General features: G+C 41.8%; 2 protein-coding genes and 1 long non-coding RNA gene across 12 annotated transcripts in view; 1 reads left to right on the top strand and 2 right to left on the bottom strand.

The window, feature by feature from the left end:
* Positions 1–14356, bottom strand: part of LOC309526372 (cholesterol transporter ABCA5-like) — a 56358-nt gene extending 42002 nt beyond the window's left edge. The window contains exons 1-8 of one of the 5 annotated variants that reach the window (XM_082212360.1): positions 14219–14356; positions 13038–13108; positions 12179–12297; positions 11281–11485; positions 9551–9712; positions 8898–8995; positions 6521–6750; positions 3043–3184 (exon numbers count right to left, since the gene is read on the bottom strand). In XM_082212360.1, coding sequence (XP_082068486.1) covers positions 3043–3184; positions 6521–6750; positions 8898–8995; positions 9551–9712; positions 11281–11485; positions 12179–12283 — 942 coding nt within the window. In that variant the 5' untranslated portion in view covers positions 12284–12297; positions 13038–13108; positions 14219–14356. Of the gene's footprint in view, positions 1–3042; positions 3185–6520; positions 6751–8897; positions 8996–9550; positions 9713–11280; positions 11486–12178; positions 12298–13037; positions 13518–14218 lie in introns of those variants that run through there. The other 4 variants (XM_082212361.1, XM_082212362.1, XM_082212363.1 and 1 more) reach the window with 4 other exon arrangements.
* A 2445-nt stretch (positions 14357–16801) lies between these two features.
* Positions 16802–23223, top strand: LOC309526700. The gene is made up of 2 exons (XR_014216858.1): positions 16802–19056; positions 19715–23223. It is a non-coding gene; the product is annotated as an uncharacterized lncRNA (long non-coding RNA).
* Positions 20158–24494, bottom strand: part of LOC309526371 (cholesterol transporter ABCA5-like) — a 54887-nt gene continuing 50550 nt past the window's right edge. For all 6 annotated transcript variants that reach the window (XM_082212356.1, XM_082212354.1, XM_082212355.1 and 3 more), the window contains 2 exons: positions 23909–23964; positions 20158–23395 (listed from right to left, as the gene is read on the bottom strand). In XM_082212356.1, the coding sequence (XP_082068482.1) occupies positions 23291–23395; positions 23909–23964 (161 nt within the window). In that variant the 3' untranslated portion in view covers positions 20158–23290. The remainder of the gene's footprint in view (positions 23396–23908; positions 23965–24494) is intronic.

Genomic DNA, 24494 nt, shown 5'->3' on the forward strand with positions numbered 1-24494 from the left:
AGCAGATCAGAATTTGACTTTAAAGGCCCTTGAATATACAGTCCATTTACATATGCTATATTCATAAATTCGGAATAAGTGCAAAATCAGTACCCACAGGTCACCTTCTCTTCCTGCTATAAATAGATGTTTCCATACATTAAATGTTAGGAGCCAGAAGACTTTGGGCCAAACTAAACATAGGTATGCTTGAGAAATCTGAACTTTACGAATTTCAATATGAATTGACCTAATCCAAAACTCCTGGACTAAAGTGTGGAACAGAACATTGCTATTTTAATCACTTCTCTGAATGTTGCAACACAGCGCTTATCCCAAAAAAGTTTTAACATTTTGAGATAAAATACATTCAATAACACTTATTTATATGCAAATTGTGCAAACTTTTTTTAAAGAAAGTAAATTAGTACAGAAATGGGACAGAATGGGCATATAAGTGAATACATGCAAAAGACACATGGACTGAAATAGGAATGGACAAATTGGTCTAAATAACCGAGATGGGGCAATCGTAAGGGTCTTAGGCACATTCACATGTCATGGTGGGAAAGAGGACTACATGAAAAGAAATACAGTCTGTTCTCCCCAACTCCCACCAGCACCACATTCCATTGCTTCAAGCAATTCTACCCAGCTCAATTCTTCTACCCAATTGTCCCAGTATCAAAGATGAGCTGGAAGAAGACTGCTTAATGAAACAAAGCACAGTGAAGGTGATGGCAAGTTTCACTCATCTCCCTGCACTTGGCATCTGAACAAAAATGGCAGACAGGTAGATGGGTGGCAACCCTGTCACATGCAGTTTAGTCCTGAGAAACACAGATAAATCAGAAACAACATGCTTTATGTAGGGCCACCCTTGTGCAGAATGCTGTAGATAGACTGGCGATGGGAACAGACTACTGCCCACACACAACACCAATGTTAATAGTCCTGCCCTGACTTCCCATCTGCTTCCCATCTACTTGCACTGACGTGCTTTTGAACTGCTAGGTTGGCAGGAGCTGGGACTGAGCAACAGGAGCTCACCCCATCACAGGGATTCAAACCACCAACCTTCCGATCGGCAAGCCCAAGAGGCTCAGTGGTTTAGACCACAGCACCATGACTGTGCTGGCATAACATGCTACAGAAGGAGTGGAATCCTGTTCTGACTAAAATGTTAATCCTGATTGTGGTGTAACATTAGAACAAAAGAGGTTGCATTAGTTCAGAGATTCCTGCTGCAGTAAATGGGCACTTCAACGTTACTGCCTTCTGCACTACACAAGGAGAGGAATTCAACAATTTTTGCAGGCAATCATGACACACCACCAGCAGTATATAAGACTCAGACAGGGACAACACAGTTCAGACAACTAGGTAAGTGACACTACTCTGTGCATGTGTCTAGAGAACTTAAATCACAGAACAACTCTGGAAATTATGATAAAAAACCTCTTTTTTATTAGCCCTGTATGTTTACTGTTTGTGCAAAGTTAAAAAGGTTACGATCATGTGTATCTTTTCAGAATTCTTGCAAATACCCTGTCTCTCGGGGTCCGAGATAATGCACAATAACTTCCATTGCTACCATTGGGCACCACACACAGTTAAACGGAAGCCTGGAGGGTGGGGGGAAAGACAGGAATCCATGCCTGAAACATTACTTCTCCAGATCTCTCCCATTTTTGTCCAATCCTCACCCACTGCTACAATATGGACAGTGTAAACTCCCAATAATCTTTTCTCCTTCAACGGCAACCAATATTGTCTCCAACTCAGGGTACATACACGCTCTGCAGGAAGAGGGGATGTTTGCCATGAAGGTGGGACCGCACCGCACACCAGCAGAGGCAATGAGAAGCACAGCTACCTTTGAGACTGAGAAGTGGAGCACTCGACTCCAATGATGCCTAGTATAGGCCCTCTTCCTTGCCAGGTCAGATGGAGCAAGGAAGGCGGCACACAGCACTAAAGGCAGAAATAGACAGGATGGGATAAAGGGGGCTGAGCAAAAGTGACAAACCATTGGCTCTATGGGTTCCACAAGGTCCACACATCACCTTTTTCAATTGGCTGTCACAGTGCTTTGCCTCAGGTATGCCATCTTCCAGTCCTTTTAGCGAGAGACTGTACCCACAACATGAGACCTCATGCATACTAAACTTGCGCTGGGTTCTTTAAGAATTCCCTTAGTACTGGTTTATGTAGTTGGGTCCTGCTATCTCCCGCTACATACTGCATAGCTCATTTCTGCTGTGTTAAAAAGGAGGTCCTAGAAATGGCCTACAGGAGCAGCCTGTTGAGGTCCTTGCTCTTCCTTATGTGTTATGTTCCTGTCCTTTCCAAATAGCTTGCTCATCCCAAAATCTGTATCTTTGGGGGAGCATTGTTGTACAATTCAGCTTAAACCTTCTTGAGAATCCATGGGTCCTCCATGCAGGCATTGCATTGGTGCTGTGATCAGAGTAGCTGGTCCTTCCTTGAATGACTTTGTGTGCTTGTCTGTCAAAAGATGCTTGTTTGCAGACTGCCTGTGTAGCACTATTAGGGGGATTTATAACCCTTCTCAATAAGCAGCAGTTCCTGAAGGGTTTCACTGTACATATCAGCTATTATGCTCCTGCTCACTAAACCATAGTGGTCTATACTGGGAACAGTGTTGTGGTGACTTTGGGGCTGCAGGGTTATATTTTATATGTGTTCTAGCTAGGGTGACATGATGGGCTCCTTCTGCCATCACTCTTGTTGACCAGATCCATGGATGGCTAATATGGGGAAGCTATCAGCATTCAGTGTTGTGATTGGTGGGGTGGCAGAATTGCCATGGAGGCTGTAGTTGTGTCTGTTAGACCTGCTACATTTTATCTGGGTAGAAGTAACATTATTCTGGTGGAAATCCATGGCATCTTGCCTAAACGTCCCCGGGATTATCCCTAAATTAGTGAGTACCTGTGAAACACCATCATAGGATACCTCTATGTCAACAGGAAGGACAATCCTAAAACACGTAGCTTCAGCATATTGGCAATGAGCAAGCACACATACATACACACTTACGGAGGATAATCCATATAGGAAAAAAAGAAGAAATATCACAAAGCTGCTACTTTGGGGAAAGAGCGAAGAAAATGTTGCAATAACCGACATGAGAAGGGACATGACAAATATCAGACTGGTGTAGAGCAAGACCCAAGAAAGCCTAGAAAAAGGGAAAACACAATGAAGGCTCATGAATTCAAAGTTATCTATAAGAACTACTAAGTTGAAGCTAAATATTAGTCAATACTATTAAAAAGTGATAACTCTCAAAAGGACCCTTGCCTGAAATTAATGAAGCACAGAATCGCAGTAAGCATGACAAGATGAATTATTTCATATTCATCTAAAATATTTGCAATGTACATAGTAAGCCACAAACCAAGAAAAGTAATTTTTTGCTGGGTAGGTTGCCCATGGGAAGAAAATAACTAGTTAACGTTAGGCTTAGAGCTTATGGGGGCATTTCCACTGAAATAAACAAGTGGTACATGTATTGTCTGCTGCCAGTGAAAGGCTTCTCTGGGATGGAATCATTTGGACATCACTGTGATCACAAGTGATACATATGACTTGAGGACAAAATCATAGAGGTCCTCCCAACTTGTGAGGTCTGCTGGAGATTAAGAGTTGGCAGGGCCAAAAGTGAAGAGTGAGCAGGACTTGTCCCTGCAGACCTCACAAGCTGGGAGGAGTTCCATCATTTTGCCAGCTTTGAATTGGCTCAGAAAAGTGATCCAAGGGTTTTGGAAGGGCTTCGATAGGGCCAACTCACCCATGAGGCAAAGTGAGGTGACTGCCTCGGGTGGTCGGATCCACAAGGCCAGCAGATGTGGCCTCCAAGGAATGCATCGCCCATTGCTACAGCTGCTGCCATGGTGGCAGTGATGGCTGCAATGTGCTCCTTAGAGGCTGAATCTGTTGCCTCCTCGGCAGCCCCTCCCATGCTGCTTCCACAGCAGCTTCTTGGCGATTCAAAGTTGGCCCCTTTGACTCCCAATTTAACTACTGAGAAAGATTGATTTTATTCCCTTCCCCCTTGTTCCTGATGTAGATTTCCATTCCTCTCTTCTTCTCTGGTGAGGGAGAGCCATTTTGTGGTTCGCCTCAGGTGCCAAAATGTCTTGGGCCAGCCCTGGATCATTTCCAATTTAATCCAAGGTGATCTTGGGAGCGCTCACCCATATATTCTAGCTGCATGTAGTTCTATTTCCCTTCCTAATATATCATTCACTTCACACAATGATGTTACCTGGCAAAATGGATATTGTCTATTTTAATAAATCACTCAAACTTTTCATGGCAGCAGAGAATGAATAAAACAGCTGGTATAATTGACATTCTATCTAACTTGTCTCAAAACCTTGGGCAAAAAGATTGTTGAAATTTTGACAAGAAGTGAATGCACAATGTTGGTGCATGACACCCCTCAGAGTGGTGGTCATTCCACAAGTGTTTTATTACAGCAGCAATATTTTATAATAGGTATTTTTTAATCATGTGGTAATCTCAAATAAACTGCAGAAAGAGGGATTTTCATAAACTTGGCTACAAGAAAGAATGAATGGGAATGAAATAAAATTGAACAGAAAATTGGAGAAGAGAAATGAAATTGATTTGGCTGCGGAGAAGAGAAATAAACTAGAGGAAATAAATGGAGACAAACTGAAATGGAGAGTAGGGATGAAATGAAGGCTTAAAAGTGTGCAGTTGAATGACAGATAATATAGAGAAGATCACCAACAGTAACAGCACAGAAAATACCTGTAGATTGAAGAATGAGCGTCTGCATATCTGCTCAGAAGCAAGACACAGTCTCAATAGTTTACGCATGATATCTGGAAAAATACTTTGGGCCCTACACTCTTATTAATATCTGTATAAGTAGCCTACACATGTAAATTCTATAATGGGAATTGTAATGCAAATATATGCTGTGTTGCAACAACAAATATTAACTGAAAGGAGGTGTTTGACCTTTTGGGTCTCAAAGCTGACCTCTGTCTTCTACTCACTGGACATATTGACTTTTCCCATTTAGTTCTTCATTCTTTTCACAAGAATAGCCAACCAAATGTTCCACGCAGCTTGGAAGACAGGCATGAGGGCAATAGCAACCCCGTTGTCCCTTAACATCTGATTACTTAGGGAGTGACAGAAACACAGTTTTTATTTTATGTGTGGCTGTATGAGCTCTTCTGGGTGCATGACAGAGACAGTGTGTTGCCATTTCTCGGGCTTTGGCATTGTGTTCCCATATATAAAATGGGGAAATCATTTCCCCAAAGTCTTCTACATGCCCATTTCCTTGATCATATGATGCATATCACATGCAGCTTGGCTCACTGTCTTAAGGTTAAGGTTAGCACACAAATGGGACCACTTAAATTAACCAAAGATGTTCACATAGAGAAACTGTCACAAGAACACCATGATGATGTTAGCTTTGATCATAAAACAAAAAAAAATTCATAGAAGAAAAAAAACACTGTGCCTTCCTCACTCCTGTAACCTTTCCAGAGGGGTTGGGGGGGAGTAGGGTCTTAAAGTTATAAGTTTAAAAACACATAACATGCTGTGTATGAATGCGCTACATTTAAAATGCTGCAAAAGCAGCAGAAAAGGATGGCATTTTTCCAGTTCAGTAAGATAAGCTACCTGATGACTCATTACCAGAAATTCACAGCAGGAAGCTGAAACTTAAGCCTGTATGTGAGTTTGTTGGTGTTTCATAGCAGCAGTATCATCATCAGAAGAGCTGCAGAGAAGCTCTGCAAAGATGAGTAAATTCAGGTTCTCCCTCTGGGACTAGAGAGAGGAAAGTATAAAGGACAGAACCCCACTGTTTGTTTGTAATGGGTTACTTTGTTATCTTATTGCAACTAGTATTTATGACTGTTCCGCAGGAAAGCTTTTAAACTCATAATTGTGGTGGAGAAAATTCAACTCTACGCAAGATCCAGATAAGAGATTCTGCTGAACAACTGCAACATTGGGGGGTGTCCTCCTGAACAATGTGGGAGGGTTGATGGAGGGTTTCTAATTTTTAGTGATTCTCCCTCCCCTCAACAGGTGCAACATGTTCTGGAGCACTGCAGCATTCTGGAGAGACCTCTGGTCCTCTGGAGAGGCTCCCTTGCTTGCTTGCATACACACACACACACACACACACACACACACTTGCGAATCACTTCACACAAAACATCTTAAAGTGATTTACCAATAAAAATACAAGTGCAGAGTACAGCCACAGAGACAAGATGATATTTCAGGTATCCTGGTCCCAAGCTGTTATAATAGGGCTTTGTAAACCAGTACCAAGTCTCAGATGGCTGCAGCAGGGGAGGAAGGCACAGGAAACTTTCCTTTTATGAACTTTCTTAAGTTGGCTTAACTTATTATGTGCTGCTTCTTCCTGGAGTAGCATAATGCAGTGATATGAGCTACATAAATGGAACAAAAGTTGAATTAACACCAAAGAACTAGGAAATATGCATACCAAAAAGCTGTGTCTTGAAGTCCCATTACCATTAAAAATTCCTTCAGTTTCTTCTCTTTTTCTGTCATAATATGAATAGTCAAAAAATAGCCAAAAGGTGAAAAGGCAATAACTAAGTAAATTAAGATTACTGCACGAAAGAAATTATCTATTTCCACAACAGCAGACTTTCCCATCTTGACAGCTTTGGCTGATTCCAGTTCTTCCAAAACTGATTTATTAGTCTTCAACTAAGAAAAATGAAATGTTAAAATCAGATTTCAAATTACTCTAGCAGCTATTTCAACAGGCATTTTTTATTTCCAAAATAAACTGTAAATCTGCAAATACCAATCTCATTGCTTTAAATAGTTTTTATACCAAATTTAACTTACTGCCATGAAACTCAAAAGGGATCCTTCACAACAGCATTTTGGTTACAAGGTATAGTGAGTGCCCAGAGTTTGCCACATTCTGCTTTCACCAAGTTCACATTTTCCAAAAGCGGGTATGGCAATTTTTATAGATTACACTTTATTCTGTCTCTCAGAGGTACAATAAACCTACCATTAAAATTATGGACTAGTCATTTCTTCATCAGGGGGCAAACAGGCAAATTTAGCAGGGGATCAAATACTTTCCCCCCTACTGTACATTCAGGATACCAGTTCAATATGTCAGAATCCTTCTTTAAAAAATCAGTACCAAATTATTTTATTATATGAAAGAGCGGCCACATAAATTCTGCAGCATTCATTATTACTCAGATATTCATGAACTGGAAATCTTCATTTCTCAGAGTTCTAGAATATCAGTGTGGCAGGATGCAATTGCTGGATCTAGTAGCCCAGTGTAGTGAAGCAGTCTTTTAGGTCTGGCAGCACCTATACTTCCAAATTCCCTTCTAATTGTCATTAGGCAGGCACTTTCACTTCATATAAATGCCGGCTGAAAACTGTTATTTCAGCAAGCCTACTCAGACATATAATTTAAGTATCTATATTTGTTTTTAAAAGTTTTACTGATTATTATTTTATTTATACAGTGGTACCTCAGCTTTCAAACATATCCATTGACAAACGTTTCGGTTTTCAAACGTCATAAATGCTTTGGTTTTCGAACTCACCTTGGAAGTTGAACATGCCATGCAGCTTCCGTATTGAGGCTTCCGTAATGAGTTTTTGGTTTTTGAACGTTTCGGATCTCGAACTGTCTTCCGAAACCGATAATGTTTCAAAACCGAGGTACCATGGTATTTGACAACTTTGTGAATTTTAACAGTGTTTTCTTGATAAATGTATGTGCCGTGCTTAAATAGTAGTTTATGAAATTTCATAAATAAAATTTTAATGGTGGCTCTCACAAACTTTTTTCTCACTTGGTTCGTGAGGAAAAAAATACAAAGTAGTGTTTGCTGGATACATATTGGTAATTGCTACAGTGTCTATGAAAGGATACATATGGGTGTCAGGGTGTCAAATACAAATTCATGTGAGTAGAACTCCACTCAGAGGGTACTGCCACTGGCAGAAGAAGAGGGGTGAGGCAATTTTGACTAATTGTCCCATGCCTATAAAACCCCCATGTCCCACCCTCAATTCTGCTCCAAAGGCTTCCACAACTCTCCATGCAAGATGAGCTGCATAGGAAAGGAGGTAATCAGAAAAAAGCTGCCTCCTCCCACCATTTCGTCCTTGAATAGAATGAATACTTCCATTTGCAGAAAGGTAACTCAAGATTCAAATCATGGCTTTTAACACATATATTTATACTACGTATATACACAGGGATCCATAACTGGCCATAGTTCCTTAGGGGTATATATACAGTATTCATTTGCATAAATGTATATGGTAACACTCAGAATAAATTATATGCCATTAACGGTTGACACAGATATCCTGATGGAAATCACTGTCTAAACTTAACGTTCACTGTTACTATCATGCATTAGGCTTAGGGGAAAGCAGCTCACTGCATTTGTTCACACATCACATTAAGCCAAACAAAAACAAACAAACAAACAAACCTCTCAGAAAGGAGATCAGAGCTGCTTTGCTCTTCCCTAATTGTTTTGTACTGTGCTGCTGACTTAGCATGTCATCCAAACTTGCATTTGTGGTTTCGCTTTCCCAGACAAGCCATGAGCTGTAAACCACAGAAGCAGCCTTGGTTGCAGTTCGTGGTTTGTCTGGGGAGAGCTAAATCATGAAAGCAGCTATGATCTTATCCAGGAGCCCACACATTTGCTGATTTGGCTTAACATGATGTGCGAAGCACACCATTATATAAAATATCCTGAAATACAAGGGGGGGACCCATAATACCTTTTGATATGTCAGCCATTACAAAATAATGGTGATTCAGAGTTGCTCACATTCTGATTATTTATATTTACCTCTATAATTGCTGCATCAATGTAGATCTGTATGCCTGCAAATCCATAATGCCAGTATGTTTCAGCTTCACACATTTTGGAAGGGGTTGAACAACTAGCTATGGGGAAAAAATCAAAGCATTAAGAAGGAAAATCTAAACTCTGTTAATTATTCAAAAGCATCAAAACTGGGTTGACATTAGGTTTCTGCACTATACATGCAGATTCTAAAAACTTATCTCCACCATTCTAGATACCATACCAGCATGGATAGATTGCCCTACAATTCATGCAGAGGATCAATATACTGATGCTCAGAAATTAATAAAATAGCCATGCAGAGCTATACACAATCGGCAAAACAAGTAGTAGCAGATAATCTTGCTATTGCAAGCCACTCCTATGACTGAAATTGTAACACAATAAGAGTTCTCTATTCAATGAGTAATGCCAATTGTGCAATTATTTTGAAAATCTGGGAGCCTGAAAACAGGACCTAAAATAAGCATGTGCAAAGGATTCCTAAATATCTATTTCTATTGAAACAGTTTTCTCCTATTATTATTGTTGACTTTTTTCGAGTCTCCATTTTCAAGACAAGGTCAAACATCTACGTTTTGTACTTTAAAATTAACAAGCACACATATTTTATCCATTCATTTATTTAAACTTACCTATTGATGTCGGGAGGATTAAAGATCTTGGAGCCACTACAGTAGGAAATCTGAGGTGATAGGACATGGAATCATTGAAAATGACACCAACAAAGTTTTCAGGGTCCTGAAGACTAGCCTCTTCCATTTCTGCCTCACTCAGAAATTCTTTTGCATCTTCTGCTGCAAAATAGCAAAGTTACTTGATTACTTTTTTGCAGGAAGCTGCCTAATACAGAGTCAAACCACTGAGTCCATCTAGTTCAGAGATCTCTGTGCTGGCTTCGACCAATTCCAGCTACAAAAGCTACTACTGCTAAAGGTACCAGGGGAGCGACAGAAACTGTTACTGTTGAAGGTGACAGAGATCCATGAGTCCAGAAAGACATGCTGCTCAGAATGCCCAGAAACTATCAGGGAGATGGGATGTTATGGGGCTTTTTTGGGGGTAAATATTTAATTCAAGAGGTGTGGGGTTTTTTTTACTGTTATTGGGATTGTTTTTTGTATTTATTGTTTGTTAGACCTTTTATGAATTATAATTCCTAGTATATTACCTAGTGACGTGTTTTAATTAGCTTATTGTTTGACTGATTACATTTTGTTGTATTTTGCAAATTAGTAAATTATGCATATTTTTATATTTTTAGCTGCCTTGAGTGTGGTTTCCTATGGAAAGATGGCACATAAATAAATGATAATTATTATACTGACAAATTCAGGATTTCAAGCAGGAATCTCTCTTGGACCTACCTGAAGATGTTGGGAATTGCACCCAGGGCTGTCTGTATCAAAGGAGATACTGTACTCTGTCACTAAGCTAAGGCCCTCCCCCAATAAGAGCTGTAATTCAACATCTGGAGGGCCACGGGTTCCCCATCCCTGCTGTAGATGAGCATGGCTTTCTTTTATTTCCAAAATGGGAGGATTTTCAAATTTTCCTTTGTGGCTCAATTCTGTTCATTAGTCGCGTATTGTGCACTTTATGCTAGATACGGTGCAAGTATCACCCACTGAAGCACTGCCAAATCTGGCAATATCATCACAGAGCCCGTATCTTTCACACAGAAGCAACCTACAGAGAGGGTCAACTCTATTCTGCTTACGGAGGGTGAGGTGGGAAGAGTGTAAAATACATATATAGTGAGCTGGGCCAAGAAAATCTTGCTAGTGCCCCATAGATCAGATCAATTGCTGGCAGCAAGAGCCACAACTTTTTCCTTCTCTAAAAGCATTCTTAAAAATGTTAACATAAGAAAACATTATGCAAATTGTGTCACAAACCTATACCCAAATTCTTTCAAGTATCCAGTACCCCAATACAACATAAGGCTCTAATAATTAAAATATCAAGAATGGATAAGACAAAAAGTATCTTAGAAAGTTCTCACAGCTCCTGAATTGATACTAAAAATATATAAATGCAGTACAGATAAGAAATAAACAAATTGTTTTAAAATGTCAAAATGACAACCGTGAAACTGAGCTTTAAAAGCACACCACTCTATTGTCTAGTAGTAGTAAAGGAAGTGAAGATTTGGCTACATAATTATGTTTAGGTTTTATAGAGCATTACATCCTTTTTCTTACTTTCTAAGTTTAGTATGAGAAAAACATGCAGCAAACTCAAGCGGTTTTAACTTTTAGCATCTATGCAATAAGATACATACTTTCCCCAGTAAATTCAAGAAGAAGGAAAACCACACAAGACAAATTTATGAAAGACCGTGCAGCATGACAACTCATGGTACCTTCTGGGCAGTATTCTGAAGTCACTTTATGCATGATTGTTCTTGTCATATTAGTCACTGGTGTGTAGCCAATAATAAACTCAGAGATGCTGGAGCAACTCGTAGAATCAAGATTACAATCCGGAACTTCATCATGTCTTTTGTTAGGCTGAATCATGCTTATTATTATTAGCAAACCTAAAAAGGTAAGTGGAATCAGGACTTCCTGTATATAGGGAACAAACAAGTTTAATGGTAAAAGAAGAAACGAAACGAGAGAGCCACAGTTGCATTTATGCACACAGGCCCAATGAAGACAACCAGCTTAGGTACACATAACGGAGGAGGGGGGCTGCAGCATTTACGACAAAACGTAAAGATGAATGAGATATATGTAACAAAATGTACATACTGCTCAACAGTAAAACCTCAGAGTTCGCAATTCTGCATCATGTGATATGAATAGTTTAAAAACATATTAGTAACTCTTAGAATTGAAAGAAAAAGAGATTGATGTCTTTATGATATATGGTTTATTTACACACATATATAAACCAAGCCTATGATGTTCACAGCATTAACACCCCAAAAGTGTCTTGTTTCTCCCTTATCCAAAGCTCTGTCTTTGTCTCCCTTAGCCAAAGCCTTGGATTCAAACATGTCGAACATTTCCTACCCTTTCTCCAGCTTGCTGCTTTACTTCTAGGTCATATCACTCCAAAACTCTACTCCAAACTCTGTCATTTGTCATCTCACACTGAACCCCTTAACAGTTCACCACCCAGGGTATCACTTCACCAGGAGGCTAGTCTGTCTATTCCCAGAATAGGACACCTTGATTTAATTTAACACTCTCAGGATCCAGGGATTGGAGTGGCACTCCAAACTCATAACTGCATATAAAAAAAAATCAACTCACCTGAACACTAGCCTTTTTAGTCCTCCATTTAACTAGACAGTTCTTGTATAAAAGAGCTCTGGTCTGTCGCCACACTCCTATTTGTCTTGGAGGATCCAGAGACATTTTTTATGTGTAGCCTGAAAAGCAAAGCAATACATGAGTGCCTTTGCACTTTTAAAAATGCACTTTAATTTGCACCTTTAAAAATGCCCAACAATAGTTAAAACAACCAATTCTTACATACTCTTAAAGTTAATATTGGGTCTTTCTGGATGCTCATTCACAAGTTCTATTTTATCCCTCATTTAAATGGCCATAAACATTTACCGTATCCTCATTTAGGAATGAGTCACATTGAAGTAGTCCCCCATTAAGTCAGTTTAAAAGCTACTCTAGGGCTTGTTTGATGTTAACCACCACCATTATAATCCCATCACAGATCAAATGGAGTCTTATCTCTTTTCAACAGGCACAGCTATTTTCAAACTGTTCCTTGGTGCTTTAAGAAAGCTAAATTCTTTCTCTTGACTCACTCATCACCCAAACACATAGACCCTCACAGTTCTGGTCCTGTGCGTAGAACAAGCCCTCACAGACCCAATCTAGTTCACCCTGCATATGGAGCAAGTAGGAAAGCTAATGTGGTATAGTGCTTAGTGTGCTGTATAAGGATTAGGGAGACTCAAGTTCAGCACAATGTTCACTAGCTGACGTTGGAACAGTCACTTTCTCACATACTAAGTCATCTCACAGAGCTGTTGTAAGGAAAATAAGGGAGGAGTGCATATAGCCTTGAGCTACTTAGAGGAAATATATTCAACAATAAGTAACACTTACGAAAACACTATTGAGGAGGTTCTGAACTTCATTGTCTTACCTTAGTTTTTCTTCCTAGAGTGCACAATGCATCTGTGTCTGAGTGCCACAACTGTCGACCCCTCTCCTGCACTGTGAACATTCACCACATATTTATAGGGTAGTAATCTGGAATTTTTCTAATAGGCAGGCAAGTCACCATACAATCAACATACCTATCACAAGTTCATATTGATTATCCACATAAGCCCCCTATCCCAAAGGTTCGGTGGCAGGGTTGCAAGTAATTCTAAATAAGGAATCTCTTAAGGTATTCTGAAAACTAATAGCTATCAACCATCTGAACAGATTTCCTCACACTTGAAGGAATCAGATATTGCAAGATTCTGAACTTCACCAAGCAATGACTGGCCCACAACAGTGAACTAATTCTAAAGGGCTCCTTCACTAGAGCAGTTCTGCCTCAATCCAGATAAGGCACCAAACACATCAAGCGCATGACCTGATCCATGTATCTGTTCTCTCTATATAACAGGACAGTCCAAAGGTTGCCATGGTGGCTATGAAATCCTGAGTCACTCCTTGTATAATAAGGCCTCATGTGGATTATTGCAGCCCCCACTCAGACCAACAGCCCAGAAATCTCCAACATGGTAAAATTGAGACCACCACAGAGATGGTTAGAACTTCAGTGTCTCCTCACGGCCCAACACTGATGGGTAAAAAAACAGAAAAGAAAAAGGAATTCCTATGAAATACAGCTGTTTTGCCTGACCCTAGTCATCTATTCACCTGTGATGCTTTGCAGATAATGCAGCTGGACATCTCCAGGACAGAATAAGACACAGTGTCACACCAGCTAGGTTTCTGTAGCACATGCCAGATCGATCCTTTCATCCAGGATTAAATCCAGGAGAACTTTCCTCTGTGCCAAGCTATACAAATCTCCTTCTCCCCACCTCAGGCTAATAAACATACCTCCCTTACTTGCCCAGAATTAGCAACAGATCTTCTCCGCAAAATCCTTCCTATGAGACAAAAAAACCCACACACAAAAAAACACCTTTCTACTTTCTCCATGGCCAAAATAAAATCCCTTTCACCTGAACAGTTTCCACCTTACATCTGTCTCTCAACAGCACCTGCTTAAACGAGTTCCTTGGACAGCAGCCTTTCAGAACAGCCAGGTGTTAAATGCTTAATTAAAAAGTATTGCTTTTAAATTTAAAAGTATTAACCAACCTGTGGAGACTGAAAACAATCTGCTAGGGAGAGAAACGTGCAGGATCCCTGTGTCTCAGCTCTTCTGGGATCCCAAAGTCAAGACATCAGAATCCTGACCCTATATGACGTCTGGCACAAGCCGCACCCGTGGATGTGAAAGTCTTAAGATGGACAAGCAAGAACAGGAGTCAGCAGGAGGCCGTTAAAAGACCCCAGGAAGGAAGCAGCGCAGCCACGGTGTTCCCACTGGCCCTCAGCCGCACTTCAGCTCATCATCGCCTTGCCGTCTCCTGGTTGGCATTTCGGTCCCCAACGTAGCATTGCGCCAATCACGTCCTCCTCCTCACTGCAGTCCGGGAATGGAAGATGACAATTAATAGAAAGCAGCAGCAAGCAGCCTCCAAGGAGCCAGACCAGGCGGTGGCAGCGGAGGCAGCTTAATGGGTTGGCAGCCCAGAGAGGAAGAGGATTCAAGCAGCAGCAGCAGCAGGCAATCCTAAAACCCAAGGAGGAGGCAGGCAGGTACTGGAGCAGAGGAGCAATGAAAAGGAGGGGATAATGGGGATAAGAGAAACAGCGCCCGTTTCCTCGCTGGCCTTCATCCCATCCTAAGCTCTCTTTTTTCCCTATTCACTGTGTCTCCAAGCGACGCCTGACTGAGTCAATTTGAGGGATGCATTAGGGCGCTGGCTCCATGCCCGAAAAGGCAACCCATGCACCAGCCTCTGCGACGCCTTTCAAAGCACAAAGGTCGGTTCCTTGCCCCTCAAGCCAAGGGCAACAAGGCAGAAGATGGAGAAGGTGCAGCTGCTGCTGCTGCTGCTGTGGTGGTGGGGCAGCCCCCCAGCCCCATGGGCGTATCCAAGGGGGAGGGAGCTGCTTCCCTTAAATCAATACAAATCTGAGGACCCGTCCCCCCAAAAAAATCCTGGCTACGCCCATGCGTCCCCCCCTCCAAAAAAAACAAAAGCCCCTCCTCCCTTTTATCACCAGAGTGGCTGGGGTCACCAAGTCAGATGGGCGGGGTACAACAATTTTAATTATTATTATTACCCCACACTAACGTCTCCTGCCTTCCCTCGCTTGCTTTCCCCTCATGGATGCTTTAGCTGAGAACTCTTTGCGTTGCAACCGGGGTTGGGCTAGATGACCCCTGGGGGTGCCCCCCTTCCGACTCCAGCATCCCTCCCTTTCGCCTCGCCGCAGCGTCGCTCCTCCTCACGGCGGTTTCCTTCCCGTGCCGCCGCTCCCGGCCTGCGCGCGCAGCTGCTGCCTCCGGGTGGGAAGGAGGCCTTTGCGTCAGGCCGCAGGCTCCCGGCCGAGCAGCGGGCGACGGAGGCGGCGTCTCTCCAGGCCCTGAGCGGCGGGAGGGGAACGCGGGAGCGCGTTACTTCCCGCCGCCGCCGCCCTTCCTCACTCACCTGCGCCTTTGGGAGCCGAACTCACCTGTCCTTGGGGCGGCGGCGGGGGGGGGGGGCTTATCTGCCCTAAGTCGTCGGTAGAGCCGCCAAACCGGCCAGCATCTTTCCTCGCCGCTCTCGCTTTGCCGTCTTCTGTGTGTGTGTGTACTGCGGCCAATAAGCAAATTAACCATGGGCCGTAGTAGCCAAGGGCTATTCAATTAACGGAGGTTCTCAATCAACTGAGGTTCTGCCCTCCCCCCTCCAATGTGTGTGTGCAAATTAACCAAGGGGTACTCAATTAACTGACTTTCTTCCTTCACCCAGCAGAAGCCTGTCCCGCCTCTGTTAATGTCCTCTTCTTGTTATTGTTAATGTTATTTTTACCCGTGATTTCCCAGAAACTTCTGCTGTCCCCCCCCGCCACAAAAATCCCAGCTACGCCCATGATATTAACTTCAAGTATTCATTTGATTTATTCCAGACCCTCCCTATTTTCCAGGGACATCTCTGATTTAGAGAAGCCGTCCCAGCTTCTGATTTGAGTCCAAAATGTCCCACTTTTCCTTAAGACGTCCTATTTTCACTGGAGAAATGTTGGAGGGTATGGTCGGAAGTCCCTATCTTCATTGAAGAAATGTCGGAGGGTATGGAGTTATTTGACACCCTCCCAAGCCGTCTGAAGGCAATCCTGTATAGGTTGGTTTTTTTTTTAATGTTTACTGTATTATATTTTTTAAATATGTTGGAAATAACCCAGAGTGGCTGGGGCAACCCAGTAAGATGTGTGGGGTATAAATATTAAAATTATCATTATGGAATCGGACGTCCCTATTTTCAACCGAGAAGCGTTGGAGGGTATGTTACTCTGAAGCGAGGTTCCTTAGAATATGGCCTCTTTGCCTTAAACAAGAGGTGCAGGAGGGAGGGTGAGGGGAACTGATAACTGATTACTGATAATGAGACTTTTTATTTAGCTCTGTACCACTACTCTTCCTTCATGAGCATGAAAAGCTTGTTTGGATTCCGAAAAACCCTTTCTGAAAATCTGAAATGAAGAGATGCACCATCGCGGTGAGAAGAAAATTTAGATTCACAATTTATGTAAAGTGGGTTCTTGCGTTCAGGAGGAGTACTGTAGTTTCAAATGTGTGGAGTTAAATAAAAAGCCACCAGGTAACTGTGTTTGGAGGTTTGCATGCAGCTTTGAACAGCAAGTCCTGCATTGTTTGGCATTGCTTCTGAAAAGACTCCTGGCAGTTTCAAAAGTGATTTGACACAGCATTCGAGGGGATAGGCACAACGGCTCAAAAAACACAATACCAAATGCATCTCAAGACATCTGGAACTAGACAGACGAAAATAAACAAGTACATAAGAGTCTGCTGTATCTAGCCATTGGCCCAACAACCCATCATTTCGTTCTCAGTGTGACCAGCCAGGCACCTATGGGAAGCAGAAAAGTGGTACTTCACACAGTGCATCCTCAAACTATGAAATTTGCTTCCATAACATGACATGTTGGAACACCAACTCATATGGCTTTAAAAATGGATCAGAGGATCCTGTCCATGATTACACCTTATGAAGGCCAAATTTCCTTAGCTATATTCCTCCAGTAACTTAGCTATACATATTATTAGTTATAATGGCTATATTAACACTAAAACCCAGCCAGATGTTGCTGTTGTTTAGTCATGTCCAACTTCGTGACCCCATGGACCAGAGCACGCCAGGCACTCCTGTCTTCCACTGCCTCCTGCATGCTGGTAGCTTCGAGAACACTATCCAACCATCTCGTCCCCTGTCGTCCCCTTCTCCATGTGCCCTCAATCTTTCCCAACATCAGGGTCTTTTCCAGGGAGTCTTCTCTTCTCATGAGATGGCCAAAGTATTTTTACTATATTACTTCTGAATACCAAGTTCCTAACAAACCACAAGCAATGAAGTGCTCTTAGGCTTCTGGGCTGCTTCTGGGCTTCCCATTGGCATCTGGCTGGTCATTGTGAGAACAAACTACTGAATTATATAGACATTTGGTCTGACCCAGCTTCTGACTTCCCCATAAAGCAGTCAGCAGTATGATTTACTGACCATTTTAATATTATTGATTACATAATCCAAACACTTCAGTCATGGCAGGAAGGCCAGATACAAAAAGTGCTTCAAGACAGACAGGGTTCCAGTAGCAGTGAGCTGCTGATAGTTTTGAGAGTTTTGCAAACACACGTAACAACAAATGCTTTAATGCTAGCAGAAGCAAAGTCCCCTGCCCTCCAGAGAAGGGAGCAGGAGGATGGAAGACAGATATGGGTCAGTGTGGCTGGGGTCACTCAGTTCTGAGACCCGGCTACCCAATCACTTGCAGTCTCCACTCACAGCCATATTAGCTCATCCCTGGTTGGTCTATGGATGGGGCAATCAGGGCAGACCAGAGGGGAGACTTATTTCTGGGCCACTTAGACTTAGAGCCTAGAGGGAGCCAATATGAGGTGAACACCCAGTGTGGAATTTTACCTTCTAAATGCCAGCTGAGTGCTTTGTTTTCTTTTGCACCACCTTGTATTTTCAGTTCTCTTTTCTATCAAAACTGTCTTGGGGTGCAGGCATAGGGCAGGGACCATATTTTGGGGAAACCCTTCAGACACCTCTCAGTTCCTGAGATGGCATGAGGTTTGTGAGGGTAAGCAGCCAGAGCTGTTTAAATTGTCTGCTCTTGTCTGATGCCATTCTTCCTTCCTGTGTCCCTCAGCAGGAAAGCTGGGGGCATCCAGTGCCAGCAAACAGGCTGTCGGTAACACTGGAATGTATACGTATGAGAGCAGATTTATGGAAGCTGTAAGCATTCAAGTGCAGCTTGTTATACCTAAGTCCTGTGTTAGTCCTCATCTTCAGTTTCCTCCTACTCTGCTTCCAGCTGCCGGCACAAAAGTGCTTCAGCGCTGTTAGCATTATAATTCAAATAAATTATTCAAATCTTTAAATTGTAACAGCATGCCCACCGGAATATCCACCGTGGGTACTTAGTCACCCATTAGCATCCATCAAGATTAAGGAACTACATCCGAAATGTGCACACAGTCCTCTTCTTGCACTCAACATTTTTGCACTACTCATTGCTGAATCAGTGCCATCTAAATCACCTCTATACTCTCTTTCATCTTTGGGAACCCCCCACCCTCCCCCAAGACCAACTCTCCCAAACCAACTCCCACTTAAAAGCTTTTCCTTGTCAGATAATTCATTTGCAGTTCACTGTTCATGTAGTAAGAAGTCCTGGAAATCGATTTTGTTTCCTTTGTACTATTTTTCTTCCCCCAATCTGTTCTATCCTTATAGGTGTCTCCATAGGAATTGGCAAAGGAGTGTCCACTCGCCCTCTGCTTCCTTGCCAGGGGCACAGGTCCCCAATAAAGGAGAAAGCCTGGTGTGGAAGAAGAAATGTAGTTGATTTACGTGAGTCACTAAGCTGTTGTTAGTTAAAGCTCATTTTCCAACTTGCAAATAGCCCTTTAAGGAAGACATCTTTGCTTTTAGAATAGGCAACGCCTGCCCTTCAACTTATTTCTCTCCCCTCAAATCTGACTTTCCCCTTTCACATCCCTAACTTTAGAACAGCTGTTCATACCTCTGCAGGCCAAGCAATTTGCACTCTGGTCTTCACCTCCTTGCTACCAATTTCTAGTTAAAGATAATCGTAGAGAACCAAAGCTACATATCTAGTGCAGCGGAAGATTAAATCAATTCTTAAAAGCCCCCAAAGTCTCATTTAAGAGAGTCTTGCTCAGAAACGTGTTTTTGCTTACATACCTCTTTTGTAAATTTGGGAGTGACGAAGCTTTCCTAGGCTGCATACAGACCATACTTTTGAAGCATATTTAAAGCACCCCCCAAAATGATAGTCCTTGACATCAAAATGCCCGCCAGCATTTCCCCCCATTCAATCCAGATTTACCCCTTCTGGGGGAAATCTGCCTGGTTAAAATACCAACCAGTTAGCAACAACCTGTTTGTGGTATCTCGACCATCCTTTTAAAGTACCGAGCCCCCTAAAACAATAGCAGCATAACTTTGACTTGTGTAAAAAACCCTTCTCCCAATTTTCTTCAAACAGGAAGGCATGACAAATCCTGCAAGCGAAAATTGTGCTTGAGAAACAGCCTTCCAACATCAAAAATAACATGATTTTATAGGAACAAGATTTTGGAGGATCTTTTGTCATATATACACATATTTTTCCACATCTTAGTTTTGCGTTTCTACTGTGCATTTAGCAAAGTCAGAATCGAAGTAGCAATAGCAAGAGTCTCTAGAACCTAATGGAAAAATTGACTTTTCGTAAGAGTACATGCTGAAGCAATGAAGTCTGCTAGAATCCGGCATTTAACTTTCATACTATAGTGCTTAGTCAAAGGTTAACATTCTTTAATTAAGTACAGATATTTTAGGCCTTTGCATGGAATTCAGCTTACACTAGGGGTGTGCTAATGTGATCTTCTCTTTATCATTTTTGAAGAATTCTCTTTATATCCCAATAATAAATTGATTACATTCAAGTATGGCTATACGAAACATAGATCTTTATTACTTCCCAGTGATACTGGAACAGCTTCGTTATGTTTTTTCATAGTTATCATCATCAACATCACAATAAATACAAGGTTGTGGTGTGCGTGGCTACAATTTCACTGTCAAGGAAAGACCTTGAAAACTGAACACAGAAAAGTTTGCCTGCCAAAAGTGGTAGATCTTAATGTGTTGAAACTCTCAACAGAAATAACCACAATGATGCAACAGTTCAACATGCTATAGGCTATTAAGGAATGTACAAATAGATTTAGCTATTTGGTTTTCACAATCTGCATTTGTAAACGTGAAAGAAACCTATTTATTTTAACTATTTAAATGTACTTGTGCATGCAGTATAGGCTTCTGTGCAACTTGCAACAGTGACACAATTTAGACTTACCATTCAAAACAAACAATTTATATACCTGGCAGCCTTATACTACACTTTATGTACATGTATTTGGATTTTGTTGACTAGTATGTGGTTGTTCAGAGTGGTTTATAATGTAATCCTACACAGCCTTAAAGTGCAATATATTTCTGGGACTTGACCCAATAAATCTCTCTTCTAAACTAGTGAAATGCTGATTATGCCCATCTGACCTGCAGTGCTATAAGATCATGTGGCTGGTATTTAGCCCATACAACACAAAAGGAAAGGGGTTTGGAGATGGGGGCTAGAGCATAAATGTCATTAATTCTGATGCACAACTTGCTTTAAAAAAGCATTAAAATTTGCAAACTGACAATGTAGATTCTAACTCAAATAGTGCATAGCTTCATTTAAATGGGTTTGGATGTGGCAGTACTGGGGCCCTGTACTGGCAGAGAGGGTCCAAGCTGTCAGAAAAGTGTCTCCTTGGCTATGGAGAGGGCCAAAGACATAATTGCTGGTAATTGACCTGGTGAAAAGCACACAGATGGGGTGCTTTTTTGTGAAGAATGGGCGTGGTTAGGGACAGACACAGTTCCACATCTGACCAGACCCCATAGCTGCTGCCCACACCCTTACAACCTGGCAAATCCCACCGAAAGGTCTGGTGGAAGGGAAACCCAGTAAGACACAAACATGTCAAAACCAGACTTCCCAGTTTGCTCTCCCTCCCTCTCTCATCCATGTGGCACAACCAGACAGCCATCCACTGCAGTACATTGGAAACAAACTTGTGACGTGTCAAACCCTACTCAGAATGTCAGAACAGGTAAAACGGCATGAGGCTATGCTTCTGTCTGTGGACTTGGAACTTGAGGGGGTGGGGGGTTCTGGTGAAAGGGCATTTTGCACAGAACATAAACAGAAGGCACTTTGTTCAAAGTTTACCTCTACAGCTCATGGGGCAAAGCTAACATTACTCTTGGGCTTCCATCCCAACCAGGCTCTTTAGCAGCAGCTCTACAGATAACAGGACCCAGCAGGAAACACCACTAAAAAATGGTAACCGGGTCGGAGGGGACTTCACACGGCCCAGCAAAACTAGTCCAGAAAAAGGGAGCATGTCTTTGTAAGCAAATGACCGAGCCCCCTGCAACAAAAGAGCCAGCCCACCCATGGACAACCACAGGCCCCATTTTATGTTTTTATTGCTGTAAACCACTTTGATATGTATTTTTATGATACAAATGTAAATAAACTTCTGCTACTCCGCTCAGGTTGCAGATGTAAGCACACCAAGCCAACATGCACACATGTCATTCTAGAGGGATTCCCAACAAGGTGCACAGAGATATTTTGTTCGACTGTGTAGCTGGTTCCATCGTAACAATACAGGGCTTTAAAAAAACGACCTGCCTGTTGTTGTGTGTTTCAGTGGTGTGAGTGCTGTGTTTAGGGACCTGTTGTGGAAATGACAAGGTGTCGATTGCTTGACAGTGTAGCTGGTTCCATCGTAACAATAAAGGGCTTTAAAAAAATGATCTGCCTGTTGTTGTGTGTTTTGGTGGTGTGAGTGCTGTGTTTAGGGACCTGAAGTGGAAATCACAAGGTGTTGATTTCCACCCAGCTGCAGCACTGCTGGTGCTAAGTGTATTTACAGTATCACAGTGAGTGTGAATGTCATGTGTTGTCTGGTCATGTATGTACTGGGTGGATCAGCCTTTGCTGCTGGGAGCTGTGTCTGAATTTGCTGCTGTGGGTGGGGCTATCATGGACGTGTCCTTGTGCCTTCTGATGCTCTCGCTCCCCTTTTCTCAGCCATCATACAATGGGGACTGTATGAAATGGGAGTCTGTGATGCCAGAACTGCCAATGTTCCTGTCCCCGGGCAGACTTCCTTACTTTGGGTTGCACAGTAAGATCAACTTGAGCACTTAGCATACAAAGAAAATTCCAATATGAATTTCCCCAGAAGTTTGAAGAAGATTAAATAAATGCTAAGTATTCTATTTTGTGGTTTATTACAAATTGAGGTGTACCTGAGCTTTGAGCCACCTGAATAATACCTGCTAGTCTAGGGAACTGCTTTCTCTTATGATTTAGCTTACATAAAAATGTGTGCAAACTGACAGGAGTTACCAGGTTGAACCAGAACCATGTCAGTATGGTCTTTAGCAAAAATCTCCTCTGAAAAATATCCATATAAACCGATTACTATACTGTAGACTGCTCAGTAGTGTCGCAAAATGTTCTCCCTACAACTTCTTCAGAGGTGGTTCTTGAAATCAAGCTTCATGAACTGCAGCACATTTAAATGCCTTGTAATCATAAATTTTAAAAATCTGTAGTTGTCTTCTGCTAAAGAGGATACCACATACTTGTACTGACTGATGCAATTTGGTATATGAAATTCTAGAGTAGAAAGCATATATTGCACCCCAAAAATTAAATTCTAATCTGCCCTCTTTCTGCAATGGCTACAAAACGTTTCACATAAAAAGAGCAAGTCATAGATAAAAGACATTTATAACGTTGATGTATGTAAGGCAAAGAAGGTGAATAGGCTCCATTTTGCATTTTTAGGTGAAATCAGTGTTATTTATACTTAGAATTGTTTGGAAATATGTTTCCGATTCACTGTGCTCATACACATTCCAAAGGAAGGAAACAAAGACCAGGGGGGGGGGAACAGTCCTTTAAAAAAAAGTTGAAGAATGAAACAGGTAAAATTCTACAACGCGGACCAGATCAGAAAACCACTCTCTCCTGCGCTCGTTCCCACCAAAGAGTGCTGTTTAGTGTTCCAAAACCACTGTCTTCCTCCTCTTGCTCTTTTGCAAGTTCCACAAATACCTAAAACAAGTAAGAGCTTCATGAATATGTTAAATTACAACCACAATGCATGTGAGAATTTTGCAGGCAAAATGGTAGCCCAAGTTAATAGAGAGTTTGAAATCTCCACAAGCAGTAAACCAAGACTAAAACTTTGGTTGCAAACCATAAGCCCACGTTTAGATGTATCACTAAGCCAAAGAATGACTTAGCTTTAGTTAGTAGAGAAGAAGCAGGAGTGTTGCGGCAACAATATTTGCTCCCAGAACCCAAACATTTGCACATTTGTGCTAAGCCATGGTTTGGTCCAAAAATTATGTGTCATGTTAATTTACAAAACTTTTGTGAACTTGGAAAGCTATAATAAAATCATCGTCAGATATGAGAGGTATGAATGTTTTCTGTGACCATGTTTTCTGTAAATATAGCTAGCTTACAGAAGCAAACGAATTTACCAAATATAAATTTGAAAGCCGTGAAACTATGTTCTGTGGAACGCTGCATTATATTTTTGAAAAAGTCTGTTTAAATTACCTGTTCAAGTGTTGCTTGAGAGAAGCTGTACTCTTCAACATCAAACGCATGTTTTGCTGTTAAAAGTGATAGAAAGAACTCCTTACTCCTCAACAGTAATCAATTATACATCAAAAATTACTTTACAAGGACATGCATTTTAAAATGAAACCTGTCTCTCAACATCAGTAAAAATAGAAAACACTGATCAATCTGAAGGTCATAAGAATTAAGATGTGCACATCCTAAAGCTCTTAGCAGTTTCTGGCTCCCACATATACAGACATGTACCCTGCTGTTCCCTAAGATTCCAGTGATCAGGAAAGCCACTGTGTGCATTGCAGTACAGTATACAGTGGTACCTTGGTACTTGAACAGCTTAGTTGTCAAACAAATCGGCTCCCAAACACTGCAAACCCGGAAGTAATTGTTCCGGTTTTCAAACGGTTTCAGGAGTCTAACAGACTCGCGGAATGGATTAAGTTTGAGAACCAAGGTCCCTCTTCTGCACATTAGGAGCTTCCAGAAGACTTTAATGTTTAAGGATGCAAGCACTAGTCAAGCATAGTGTATGGCTGCGAGGAGACAACAAGTTAATGCATCAAGA

This window comes from Podarcis vaucheri, assembly GCF_965113315.1.
Source record: "Podarcis vaucheri genome assembly, chromosome: 2".
NCBI lineage: Eukaryota > Metazoa > Chordata > Lepidosauria > Squamata > Lacertidae > Podarcis > Podarcis vaucheri.